At 40.9% G+C, this 14,335-nt stretch overlaps 1 protein-coding gene across 4 annotated transcripts in view; it reads right to left on the bottom strand.

The window, feature by feature from the left end:
* The window catches only part of CSNK1E (casein kinase 1 epsilon), a 98,559-nt gene that overhangs the window by 17,535 nt on the left and 66,689 nt on the right, over positions 1–14,335 (bottom strand). For all 4 annotated transcript variants that reach the window (XM_073592584.1, XM_073592585.1, XM_073592586.1 and 1 more), the window contains 4 exons: positions 13,309–13,419; positions 10,012–10,160; positions 7,971–8,199; positions 137–307 (listed from right to left, as the gene is read on the bottom strand). In XM_073592584.1, the coding sequence (XP_073448685.1) occupies positions 137–307; positions 7,971–8,199; positions 10,012–10,160; positions 13,309–13,419 (660 nt within the window). The remainder of the gene's footprint in view (positions 1–136; positions 308–7,970; positions 8,200–10,011; positions 10,161–13,308; positions 13,420–14,335) is intronic.

Raw genomic sequence — 14,335 nt, 5'->3', positions numbered from 1 at the left:
AGAAAAAAGGTAATTTTTAATAACTTGCATTGCAATTGTATATGCCATATTATTTTTTTTTATTTGCCTTTTCCCCCCCCATGAAAGTGGACTTACCTATTAAGTTTGCCAACATATACAAATAAGAGGTACTTACAGGGGTATCCTTTGCAGAGGACCTCAATAGGAGTAGACATTTTCTTCTCACTAATTCGTTCATATTTCTGGCGCTTTGTAGCTGCCTTCAGTCCTTGCCAAGGCAGCGACCCCAGGTTAAAATACATAAGCACATAGCCCAAGCTTTCCAAGTCATCCCTGCGACTTTGCTCTGCATAGAAAAAAAAAAAAAAAACCTTGAGATGGTAGCCTTTTTCCAATTCAACATTTTACAAACCTCTTAAACAAAGGTGTTTCCGAATGTTTTAATTTTTTTTCCTGCTTATAGGAAACCAGACAAATGTTAGACTTTTTTTTCCACTAATTTGCACACACACAAAAGAAAAAAAAAAAAAAAAATCAGCCCAGCAAGCCATGAGCATGAACACTGCAAATATCCAATACATTCTTCATGAAATGAAAAAAAAAATATATTGAATATATATAAATGAGTACACCCCTTTTCAAAAGTAGGATTTTAATTAATATCGCAACGAATGCAAGAACAATTTCCAAAATTTTGACATACGTTTTATAGAACATTTGTTTAGCTCATTACATGAAAGTAAGGTTAACAAATCCTCAGTTTTACTCAAATTAGTTGATGAAAAAATGATTACAACCCACAAAAAAAAACATGACTACATCTAGTATTTTGTATGACCTCCATGATTTGTAAACCTAGCACCAAGTCTTCTAGGCATGGAATGAACAAGTTGGCGACATATTGCAACATCTATCTTTTTCCATTCTTCAAGAACGACCTCTTTTAGAGTGTGGATGCTGGATGGAGAGTGATGCTCTAATAGTTTTTCTTCAGAATTCCCCTATAAGTGTTTGATTGGCTTCAGATCAGGAGACATAGTTTGCCAATGAATCATTTTCACCCTGTTCTTCAGAAATGCAACAGTGGCCTGTGCGTTTTGAATCATTGTCATGTTGGAAAAGTGCACGATGACCAAAGGCATTGAGTGATGGTAGCATCTTCTCTTTAATATAGAGCAGTACATCTGTGAATTCATGATGCCATCAATGAAATGCAGCTCCCCGACACCAGCAGGACTCACGCAGCCCCACAGAAGGACACTGCTACCAACATGTTTCACTGTAGGCACCATGCATTTTTCTTTGTACTCCTCAGCTTTGCCACATCATACAGTTTTGAAGCCATCAGTTCCAAAAACGTTTATCTTCGACTCATCACTCCAGAGTAGAGTCCCAGTAGTGTTCTTTTTCAGCATGGGCCCTGGCAAATTCTAGGCAGGCTTTTTTGTGCATGTGCTTTAGGGAAGGCGGTCTTCATGGATAACACCCAAGCATGCCATTCCTCTGCAGCAGTGGTTCTCAACCTGGAGGTCGAATGACGATTTGCCAGGGGTCAAACCCTGGGCTGTTCCTGAAGGCCACACCGCTCTCCCAGTCTGTCTTTTTGCAGCCGTCCATTCAGTTCACGGCATGACTGGGGGGGCAGAGACTAGAGGTCAGCTGACTGGTGAGAAATGTGAAGTGGGAGGGGCTAGAGGAGACCCCATCTCCTGATTTCGGCATAGGTGTCACTGCCGCGAGACATCACAAAGTTGGAGACACAGTGAGTAACACTACCTGTGATTATAGTTGCCATTAAAGTCCACACTACATTTCTCAGATCAGCAGATGACCTTGATCAAGAGCACTTAAGTTGGCTGATCAGAACTCCCCCCAGCACTGCCACTGATCGCATCCCCCACCATTACTGCCAATCATCCCCGACTCCCCTCCAGCACTGCCACTCATCCCCGACTCCCCTCCAGCACTGCCACTCATCCCCGACTCCCCTCCAGCACTGCCACTCATCCCCGACTCCCCTCCAGCACTGCCACTCATCCCCGACTCCCCTCCAGCACTGCCACTCATCCCCGACTCCCCACCAGCACTGCCACTCATCCCCGACTCCCCACCAGCACTGCCACTCATCCCCGACTCCCCACCAGCACTGCCACTCATCCCCGACTCCCCACCAGCACTGCCACTCATCCCTGACTCCGCTCCAGCACTGCCACTCATCCCCGACTCCCCGCCACCCCCCCCCCACAAAGGAGTAAGAGAAGGAATAAAAATAGAGAATACATGGAATGGAGAGGAAAAGAGGGGGAGGAACAAAAAAAAAAAAAAAAGGGAGAGAAAGAATAAGAGAAAGAACAAGAAAGACGGCTAGAGAGGGATGAGGGGGGTAAAAAAAAAAAAAAAAAAAAAAAAAAAAAAAAAAAAATCAGGAAATTACGATAGAGAGATAAAAGGCAAAGAAAGGAGAACAAAGAGTGGTATATCCTAAAATGTACCATAAGGGGTTTTAATACTGTACAAGTGGAAGGGACTCGGGGAGCGCTAAATGTCCGTGGGTTAGGGGTGCAAATTACTTGTCTTGCCTTGGGTGCTGGCAACCCACGCTATGAAAATTATTTTTCTGTTAGGGGTGCCCACAACTTGGGAAATGTCAATGGGTCACAGCACTGGAAAGGTTGAGAGAACCACTGCTCTGCAGTGTACGCCGTATTGTGTCACAGGAAACAATCACCCCAGTTTGGCTTTTTACTTCTTTAACTAGCTGCAGTGAACTTGCAAGGCGATTTTCTTCAACTCAAGATGCTCCTGTCAAGGTGTTAACTTCTGTGGATGGCCCGGACAACTCTGTGAGATGTGAGTTTAATTCAGTGTTAAATTTTTGTATCCCTTTTTCTACAGTATTGCGACTGATAAGTAAAGCTTTGCTGAATTGCTTGTAGCCTTCACCTTTCTTGTGTAAAGGAATTACTTTCTTACTTAGGCCTTGTGACATTTCTCTTCCATGTGATGCCATTGCTAACAGCATGAAATGGGAAGGAGTTTTCTTTGTTAAGTAACGCCCTTTTATAATCACCTGTCTGCTGGACACCTGTTCAATGAATAATTAAACCCAACTGTATTTGAATTCTTGTTAATTAGGATTTTGTTGCCTAAAATTTAGCTTTGCTCTAAGACTTTCATTGGGATGTCTTCATTTGTTGCAACATGGTCTTGAATTAATTTGTTAGGAAAAATACTTTTAGCGGTATTGCAACTGACAGATCGGACACTTTTTTGAGACCATTGACAGTTATACAGTGATCAGTGCTATAAATATGCACTTGATTACTGTGTAAATGTCACTGGCAGGGAAGGGGTTAACACTAGGGGGCGTTCAAGGGGTTAACTGTGTTCCCTCAGTATAGCTGCGTGAGCCAGTCGGGAACCGGTTGAAAGAGCTAATAAAAGTCCTGGGTGGCTTGACGCCAACATAAAAATGCATATAAAAGCAAAGGAGGCGGCCTTCAAAAAAATACAAGGCTGAGGGATCATTATCAGCATTGCAACTGTACAAAGAATGCAACAAGAAATGTAAGGGTGCAATAAGGGCGGATAAGATAAAACATGAAAGGCACATAGCGGAGGAGAGAAAAAAAAATCTCAATAAATTCTTTAAGTACATAAAAAGTCGGAAAGGGAGGTCAGATCATATTGGTCCCATAAAGAATGATGAAGGGAATCTGGTTTCTAAGGATGGAGAGATGGCGAAAGTATTGAATTTATTCCTCTCCTCAGTCTTCACAAGGGAAATCAGGGGGGTTCAGTAACCAAAACTGCAATGTTTATCCTCATGACATGTCACAGGAAGCACCCTCATGGCTAACAGAGGACAGAATTAGAATAATGCCGCATACACGCGGTTGGAATTTCCGACAACAAATGTTCGATGGGAGCTCGTTGTCAGACATTCCGACCCTATGTAGGCTCCATCAGACATTTTCCGTCTGAATTTCCGACAAACAAAATTTGAGATCTGGATCTCATATTTTCCGACAACAAAATCCGTTGTCGGAAATTCCAATCGTGTGTACACAATTCCGACGCACAAAATTCCATGCATGCTCGGAATCGAGCAGAAGAGCTGCACTGGCTATTGAACTTCAATTTTCTCGGCTCGTTGTATGTCACCTTGTTCTTGATGTTCAGAATTTCGGACAAGATTTGTGTGACTGTGTGTATGCAAGACAAGTTTGAGCCAACATCCGTCGGAAAAAAACATGGATTTTGTTGTCGGAATGTGCGATCATGTGCACGCGGCATTAGACTTGAAAAAAATAACATTAATAAGTCACCGGGACCAGATGGCTTGCACCCGAGGGTCCTGAAGGAACTCAGTCAAGTAATTGCCAGACCATTGTTCCTAATTTTTGCGAACAGTCTACTGACTGGAATGGTACCAGCTGATTGAAGAAAAGCCAATATAGCACCAATATTTAAAAAAGGGCCAAGATACATCCCTGGGAATTACAGACCAGTTAGCCTAACATCAATTGAATGCAAGCTCTTGGAGGGAATGATAAGGGACTATACACAAGATTTTAGTAATGACAACGGTATCATTAGCAGTAATCAGCATGGATTCATGAATAATCGTTCTTGCCAAACCAATCTATTAACCTTCTATGAGGAGGTGAGCTGCCATCTAGATAAAGTAAGACCCATAGATGTAGTGTATCTGGATTTTGTAAAAGAATTTGATACAGTTCTCCATAAAACGTTTATGGTACAAAGTAAGGTCTGTTGGCATGGTCCATAGGGTGAGTACATGGATTGAAAACTGGCTACAGGGACGAGTTCAGAGGGTAGTGATAAATGGGGAGTACTCGGAATGGTCGGGGGTGGAAAGTGGAGTCCCCCATGATTCTGTCCTGGGATTTAATTTATTCATAAACGACCTGGAGGATGGGATAAACAGCTCAATCTCTGTATTTGCGGACGATACTAAATTAAGCAGAGCAATAACTTCTCCACAGGATGTGGCAACCTTGAAAGAAGATCTGAACAAATTAATGGGGTGGGCAACTACACGGCAAATTAGGTTTAATGTACAAATAATGCATTTGGGTGGCAAAAATATAAATGCAATTTACTCACTGGGGGGGAGCCTCTGGGGTAATCTAGGATGGAAAAGGACCTGGGGGTCCTAGTAGAAGACAGGCCCAGCAATGGCATGCAATGCCAAGCTGCTGCAAGCAAAGCAAACAGAATATTGGCACGCATTAAAAGGGGATTAACTCCAGAGATAAAACAATAATTCTCCCACTCTACAAGACTCTGGTCCAGCCGCACCTGGAATTTGCTGTCCAGTTCTGGGCACCAGACCTCAAGAAGGATGTGATGGAACTGGAGAGAGTCCAGAGAAGGGCAACAAAACTAATAAAAGGGACTTGAGGACCTTAGTTATGAGGAAAGGTTATAAGCACTAAACTTGTTCTCTCTGGAGAGGAGAGGCTTGAGAGGGGAAATGATTTCAAATGTACAAATACCATACTGGCGACCCCACAATAGGGATAAAACTTTTCAGCGAAAGGGAATTTAATAAGACATACGGCCATTCACTAAAATTAGAAGAAAAGAGGTTTAACCTTAAACTGTGTAGAGGGTTCTTTACAGTAAGAGCAGTTAGGATGTAGAATTCCCTTCCACAGGCAGTGGTTTCAGCGGGGTGCATCGATAATTTCAAAAAACTATTAGATAAGCGCCTGGACGACCACAACATACAGGGATATAGAATGTAATACTGACATAAAATCATAAACATAGGTTGGACTTGATGGACCTGTGTCTTTTTTCAACCTCTCCTACCATGTAACCATGTACGCAAATTAACAAATCTTGGTTGCAATCAAGGGCCGCATTTGTGGGAGTATCCCATGGATGTTGATTCTTAAAGGAAAGTAAAGGTTTTCTGACAAATCTGTTGGGGGGTACTCATTTACGCTGAGCACGGTGTAGGAAGCAGCTGACTCGATTTGCTGCGGAGAAACAAGTGGGCATATGATCTTATTGTATTTTTGTCTGTTATAGAGTGGTGCGCTGCAAGCACCTAAATCATGTGAGTACCCTGGATGAATACCTTATAATAAATTGTTTTAAAATGGCAAAACACCATCTAGCCTTATCTTTTCTAGATGCACGGAGGATACGTCATTGAACAAGCTCATGATCTCACAGAATCCATTTAATTTAGAGCCCAGGGTTGGTTCAACTGTGTGATTAGACCAAACTTAAATGTGCGGTCACACGCCCTGAGGTGAGCAGATTCACACGGGGGGCAGGAGAGCACAAGCTTGCTGTCATGTTGAAAAGTTTGAAGCACCATCACAAGAATTTGATTTTGAATGGACTTGATGAACCATATTATAAAATTTATCTATGCACTTGAATGATCAAATGTATTGTTGCCATCACATACACTTAGCACTTTATTAATAAGTATGCACTACTTTATTAAAAAGGTATGCATTATTCACTTAATTAACATTTGCATCTATTAATATGGCACAGTAATATTTGCTGTTTTTTATCAATTTTCTCTATTGAATTATTGCATAGTATTGCAATGTTTTTCAAAAGTGTATAGCGCAGCACATATCTACGCTTTTATATTAAAAGTTCATATTCCTCTAGACATTTTTTCTATTTAGAATTTACCATAAAATATATGTATTAGACATAAGCCTGGGCATCCAATGTGTCCCTGCAACTTTAAGGAGGGGTTGGCTCCCTCCAGGCAAACATGCCCTTAATTTATCCACTGCTATATGTACTCCAACTCAGAGCCTCTCAAATCTATAGCGTTAGGACCACAGAATACAGAGAAGCCTTGACAAGGCACTGTGACTTTCACATACAGTATATTTCCAAATGTATGCAACTAAGCTCCCGTTCACACTGGTGTGACTGGTCATGCGATTTGACAGGTCCAATTTACATGACACATTACACCGTATTATCAGCAGTGGAACGGTTCAAATCGGTGTGGCGCCGACTTTGTGGTTCTGCACCATTTTGAAAGAGAAGTTCCTGCACTATTTTTGGTGATTTCAGGTGCGATGTGCATAGACGACTGTGCATGAAGTCGCACAGATATCAGCCAAGTCGCACTGACATGCAGCTATGAAATTGTGTGGTTTCAAGTGAAGTCACAAAATTTCAAAGTTGGATTCGGTGTTAACAGAGGCTAAATCTTCTATTTAGAACCTTAACTGTTAGACAGGGCTATTTTTTTTTTTTGTTTGCAGGCTGGCTAGTAAGCTGGGGAAGTTTATGTTTGTAATAGGACACGGAGACAATTTAAAGAGAGAAGGTAAGAAATAATTGTATAGGTGTCAAAGAAGGCTTTCTAAGCATGAGATAAAATCATGCCAGTTAACTATGTTTTCCAGAAAGACTTTGACTTGCCCTTACTAAAAGCTTCTTCATATTTAGAAAATTTATTTTGTGTATCACAAAGGCCCGGTGGAAACATGTGGCTTTTTCCAATGTACACATACTGGCATACATGAAGGAAATGAACAAGTACAGATAATTTTTGAAAGATATTTTGTTGGAAGGGTATGCTTGTATAGTCTATGATCTTCTGGGTACGCTCCTCAACCTTGGGGTCTCTGGAAAGATGAAGTGCAACATCAGATGAGTTCTGTACCATCTACCTAAATGTTTATAACCAGCTTAATGTTGCTGCTTATGAAAGGTTTGTGGGCAAAGTGAAGAATCCATTCCATCTGTTCTTGGGTAAAAGATAATTGTGACTGTTGACCACATGGGATACCAGATACTGTCTTGGTAAAATTAGTGAACTACATTAACGAGAGAGTCCACCAGTCTAATGCATACATCATAGTGCATATATAAATATAAATAAAAATTATAGACAAAAAACAAGGTTTTTAAAAAAAAAAAAAAAAAACAACTTATTGAAAAGATTTGTGTAAAAAGATGGACATCCTTTCTTTTACATTCTTACTTACCTATGCCCAGATGGGTATTTATAGATGCATATCTTGCAGTCCCAGTAAGGTTCTTGTTCTCTCTGTAAGGGATGTGTTGATGTGTCCGAGCATCCCGATACTTCTTGGCTAGACCAAAATCTATAATATAGACTAGATTTCCCTTCTTCCCAAGACCCATCAGAAAGTTGTCTGGCTTAACATCCCGATGAATGAAGTTCTTGGAATGGATGTACTCAATGCGGCTGATCTAGTACAAATACAAAAAGAATAGGTTACAGGAAAGAGCACAATACCAGAGAGCTTCTACCCCCAGATGATTATTTTATAATTACTCTAAGCAGATACTGGCATACCAATTATACAGCGAGTAACCTGCCTGTCACATTCTCAAATGACCGACTGACCTCCTATTTGATAGCGCCTGCTTAGTTCCGGGGACCACTACCAACACCATATCGCCAATGATCTTTTTAGCTCTCTTTTCTTTTAAGGGTGGCATTCTGACCACCACTGTAAGGGCTACATTCTTCCTACTGACCACCAATGTAAGCGGCATTTTTTTCCCCCCATTGTATCCTGATGAATTGGTATTATTAAGGGTTCCCAGAGACCTGAAATTGTAGTGTTTCCTCTGGGGTCACAAGGTTGAGAAAGGCTGGATTAGAGAGTCAGAGAAAAGTTAGAGTTTCTAATCTGCATACATTTTCCAAGTCAGATCTTCAAAAAATATTACAGCTATTAAGCCAACGTGACAACCCGTTACCTAGCATTTTTAGAATTAAACATCAACAATGATCACTCCAATACAGTACAGGATAGCATTAAAGGACTTCAGTAATAATGCATTCTGATTGCAGAATGTGGTTATGCTGTATTGATAGTATTCAAAAGATAAAATGTTTATCGTTATTCTAATGCTTCCTGTTTATATTTTTCTGTGAAAGATATAGGGACAAGTAATAACACTGCTAGGAAGGGAGCATGAAAAAATGCACAGACAAAAAAAAAAAAACAAGACTGTTGTGTTTGTCCCAACTCCTGTCAGTTTTGCTGGACAGCTTAGTCTACAAGTAAACGTCGAAAATAATAATTAAACGCATGTCAAAGCAACATTTAAAAAAAAAAGACACACATCTTCATAATCCCTCTTTGTGCAGAGCAGAAAGCAAAGAATGCAAGATTCCTGGTAAAATCAAGTTTTTTTTTTTTTTTTTTTTGCATTTTTTAAACAAAGATAACAAAACACTTATATCTGTTTATATAGTCATATTAAAACAGAGCAAAGGGCAGAAAAAAAAAGTTAATTGATAATGTTTACATACACTTCATAAATGCATGAAGAAAAACAAAAACTGCCTAGTTATCAGAATACAATATTTTTCAGTTGATCTTTAAATTTGGGATGCTGAAATCGAAGTGATCAGGACACCTCTCGTCTCCAGCAACTCCGGTATCCTGACAGGTTCATTTATAAAGCTGACCTTGCAGCAAAAGTCCACTTACCCACCCGATGCCTCACCCCCATGATTTCATTGCAGCAGCCATGGGGGCAAGCAACAGAGCAGATCTGTGTTCTGTGATTTACAGGTATAATGCAGTGTTTTCACTTGTGATTGGGGGGGGGGGGGGGGGGGGGGGGTCCTTAGATGATGCAAGTTCTGCTGCAAATATCTGTTGATAGAGCTGTCTCTAATATATTACATCTTGCAATTTATTAGGTTTGGTGGCTGCATTAGTTTAAACTTTTTAGGCTAACATTATTTTCACAAAGTACAGAAAATACCTGTAAAACTACTAATCCCTTCACTTCCCATGTAGAGGAAAGTAAGAGAAAGGCATGTTTAAAGTCCAGCCTGGTTGACAACCGTCTTTTATTCACAGGATAACTGGGTGAAAATAAAGGGAAAAAAAAATCTGAAAAAAAGGAAAACTAATGCCACCTCCGCATCTAGGCACAGGCAACATATTACATTTTTGTTTTTGGGTTTCAACAAGCTTGATGTTCAGTTTTATGATTTTTGTACTGTAATCAATGATATGATATTTCTGTTGTACTTACCATCTGATCTGCCAGGAGGAGCACGGTCTTCAAGCTAAATTTGCGGGAGCAGAAATTAAAAAGGTCTTCAAGGCTGGGGCCCAGTAATTCCATTACCATCACATTGTAATCCCCCTCTGCTCCACACCATTTGATTGAAGGAATCCCCACTGCCAAACAGAATGTGAACATAAACACATGAAAGAAGCTTATGATCCTATGCTGCAGCTCAGCTCCTTGTGCCGTCATGGGTAGCTGAGTACCTAATGATCTATACGGTAATTATAAGTTAACAAAGCATATGTTATTATTACCAACAGAATTCAAGATTATTACTGATCAAAATCCAAAAAAATAAAATGGACAAAAAATGTCCGATGGACAAATCTCTCACTGCAGATATTGTACTTTGACAGCCAGCCTTGCCAGACTACCTTAACAGTGCCTGCAGTACAAAAAAACGGCAAACACCCCAACCTTTAACTAGCCTTTGGAGCAAGGTGCATATGGAAGGGCAACACACATCGCAAACAAAAGATTTCCCAGCACACTTACCAGCCAGCCTTCAAAACAACCAAATTGACCCTAACTGTTTACGTCAGAAACAGAGGGTTTTGTTTGCACACATTTGACAAATGATTGGATGATCTGATTGGATGCAGGCACTGTTTGGCCACAACCCCAACCCCCCCCCCCCCCCCCCTTTGATTTTTCAATCACAGGATGTGGGGATGGAGGCAGAAGGCAGAGGCACCCACTAAGTAAATTTTGTCTGGTTCATCAGGAACTGGCCACTATTCAGTGTACGGTTTTAATTGTCCCAAATCTTTGCACATTAGAGATGCTTTACAAAACATGGGACAGGGATATGCGATTCAAACACAACAGGTCCACTTTTAGTGCTGTTTAAAGTGATACTAAAGTCTCATTTTTTTTATCTTTAAAAATAACATGTTATACTTACCTCCTCTGTGTAGTGGTTTTGCACAGAGCAGCCCAGATCCTCCTCTTCTCAGGTCCCTCTATGGTGCTCCTGGCCCCTCCATCCGCCGATTGGCTCACTGGCTGTGAATGACAGCAGCGGGAGCCAATGGCAAGGCTCTCCTGGACATCGCTGGATCGAGAGGGAGCTCAGGTATTGGGGGGACTGCTGTACACAGAAGGTAAAAAAAAACCTTGTGTCTTTACAACCACTTTAAGTTCACCTTTGGAATAGGTTACATGTCCAACCCATATTTAGAGTGGGACATGAAATACGTTCCAGCTCCTGGTTCCTCTCTCACACCCCCCCCCCTCCCCTTTGACAGCGGGCAGAGGTTTTGCTCCCAACACCCACTGTCACTTTTTTAAAAACAGCGTGGCTGTATGGGGCTCTGCCCACACAGTTGCATCATTCATTCACAGATTCCTGTGAATGTATAAACTACAAATACGGTTTGTTCTGAGACTTGTAGTTTGAATGGGCTGTGGGGGTGCTCTTGTAGTCAACTGACAGGTCGTCTGGCTTTTAAAACAGAAAGCTTGCACAGAGGTAGAACATGTCTGCAGGAGCCCACTTGCACCCAGGATCTACTGATCCTGGGTACAATACTTTTCAGGCTCCTCCTGGAAAAAATATTAAATGCACGTTTGTTTTTCTGCAAAAAATTGTGCATTTATTATGTTTTCTGCAAAGGTGAACTTGGCCTTTAATGCTATATTTCCTTCCAATTTTGCAAAAAAGATTTTGTTTCCAATTGACTCCAATTCGCCAAAAATGTCCTGAAGGGAAACACTGATGAGGAATGCATGAAATGTACAATGTAGATGGATAAGAGGCACACACAAGAGGTAAAGGAAATCAGGATGTCGGCCAGGTGATATGTGCTTTGGCAGATGTGTTAAGGCCCGTACACATGATGAGAATAATTGAACAAAAAAAAAAAAAATGTATTCGGAGCAATAGTCCGATAATCTATTCATTACTAAACAGCAGTTCATGCAAAAATATCCAAAGGGACAAGCACGAACATTTTTCTCGTATGATAACAGAATGAATGCTTTTTGTGCAATTAGTATAGTATTTGACACAAAAATACAGCACAGTATTTTAAACCCAAATTCCAAGTATGGATTTTATTGGAACGTTACAATGGTCCAGCTTGGACCAATATAACCATGCATATGCCCTACCTGTGGCATTCCCATGGAAGCTGGAAATCACTGTAGTAGTCACTGCTACTACAGTGATCATTGCCATTTTCTGTGTCCCATACCGAGCAGCTGCCCTGCAGCACTGTAACCACAGGGGGTTCCTTGCTAGGCACAGGCGCCATTCACAGAACACCTTTCATAGCATCCTCTGATTGGACGAGGTGGACATCATGTCTTAACCTCCCTGCCTCATTCAATTAGAGAATTTTATGTTAACTGAGAAAAATGCAAAGAGTTTTGTCAATGTCACCCATACCAAGCAAGCAAACTCCTGTTACTATGCAGTATGACAGCTGTTTGGCATAAGACTGGGAAACAGGGGTGATCGCTATGATAGCGGTGACTACTAGAGTAACTTTCCCTATTGATACCACAGGTATGGAATATGCATGCCTACATTGGTCTAAGCTGAACCAATTTAACTATGCAAAAAAAAAAAAAAAAAAAAAAAACCCAGAATTAAGCTTTAGGTCCATTTAGTCCTACGATAAACAGTCTAGTTCATAAATTAGCAGCCTTCCCTTTCACAAGTAGACAAGTCCAAGTTAAAGTGTTACTAAACCCACAGCAGTAAAATCAGTCTGTATATGCAGTAAAGCATGCTTGTTATACTCACTGTCAAACCTAAAGGGTTAATCCTTTGCATTGTGTAAAAAGGCTGTTTGATCCTGGCTTCTCTGATCCTCCCCTTTTTCCACTGACACGTAATAATTTTCTGATAACACAGAGTCTGATGAGTCAGGCTGCACATGCTCAGTTTGGTGTGTATTGCTAGAGAGGTTTGTTTTTTTTCTTGGGAGGATGCATGTAATCAGGACAGGGCCAATCAGCACTGTCCAGACAAAAGGTCAGGGGTCTTGCAGTCTCATAGGTCAGTCAGAAAACTCCTCCTACAAGCTTTAACCAGTGCATGGCTGGGCACTGATAGAAGGCACAAAATTGCTATATACTGCTGCTGAGAAAAGGTATTTAGCAGTTTATATTTACTAAAATAATTGCATTTCCATGTTCTGTGTACGGTGGGAGACCAGATATTGTGAATGCAGGGTCCTGGGTTTAGTAACACTTTAAGCAAACCAATATTCCTATAAACCAATTTTGCAGCCCAGTTCAGAGAAGTCTTACCTCCCCCTTGCATCATCTTGTAAAACTTGCTCTCAATGTGCAACTGAGGGTGCTTTGTCTTCACACATTCCAGTTTGATGGCTACCTCCTCACCAGTGGCAATGTTTGCACCTGTGGAAACACAACACAAACACATCCCTCATGAAGGTTCATAAAACCGGTCTATTGAAACTTTCCAAAAGGTCACAAATTCTACTTCCGTAAACATATCATTTTACATACATATCAGGGAGTTCTTTTAGGACTTTGTCAAGCCACCAACTAGTGACAGCAGTTACAATCATATGCTGGGCTAATTAGATTAAAATATTTGCTGTAATGCAGAAGAGATCTATTTATATAACATGTTCCCTGTACAATATAGGCTCTGTCTAATTTCTAGAGATATATTCTTTTTCAGGCTAAAGCAGGTTCCTCCATCTACATGAACAAAGTGGATGGAGAATTTCCCTTATGACCAAACTTTCAAAGATCGAAGTTGGCCTGCATGCACTGTATATTTCATAGTTAAGAATAGGGAACACAAATACTCTGAAATATTTGCCAAGCAATGCTTGTTTTCACTCTGAAGTAAAATGACGTATGAAGTCACTTCACTCTGAAGTAAAATGTATTAAATCAAACGTGCAGATTGGCATCGTCAGTCATTGTTCTGGGCAGCACAGTGGTGTAGTGGATAGCACTTTCACCTAGCAGCAAAAAGGGTCGCTGGTTTGAATCCCAACCACGACACCATCTGCCTAGAGTTTGCATGTTCTCCCTGTGTCTGCGTGGGTTTCCTCCGGGTACTCTGGTATCCTCCCACGCTCTAAAAGACATGCTGGTAGGTTAATTGGAACCTGTCTAAATTGGCCCTAGTATGTATGAATGTGTGTTAGGGACCTTAGGTTGTAAGCTCCTTGAGGGCAGGGACTGATGTGAATGTACAATATATATGTAAAGTGCTGCATAAATTGACGGTGCTTTATAAGTACCTGAAATAAATTAAAAAAAAAAAAAAAAATTGTACAACCACCCCTCTAAAGTG

Source organism: Aquarana catesbeiana, linkage group LG07 (genome assembly GCF_042186555.1).
Source record: "Aquarana catesbeiana isolate 2022-GZ linkage group LG07, ASM4218655v1, whole genome shotgun sequence".
Taxonomy (NCBI): Eukaryota; Metazoa; Chordata; class Amphibia; order Anura; family Ranidae; genus Aquarana; species Aquarana catesbeiana.
This window is presented reverse-complemented; position numbering and strand designations above follow the sequence as displayed.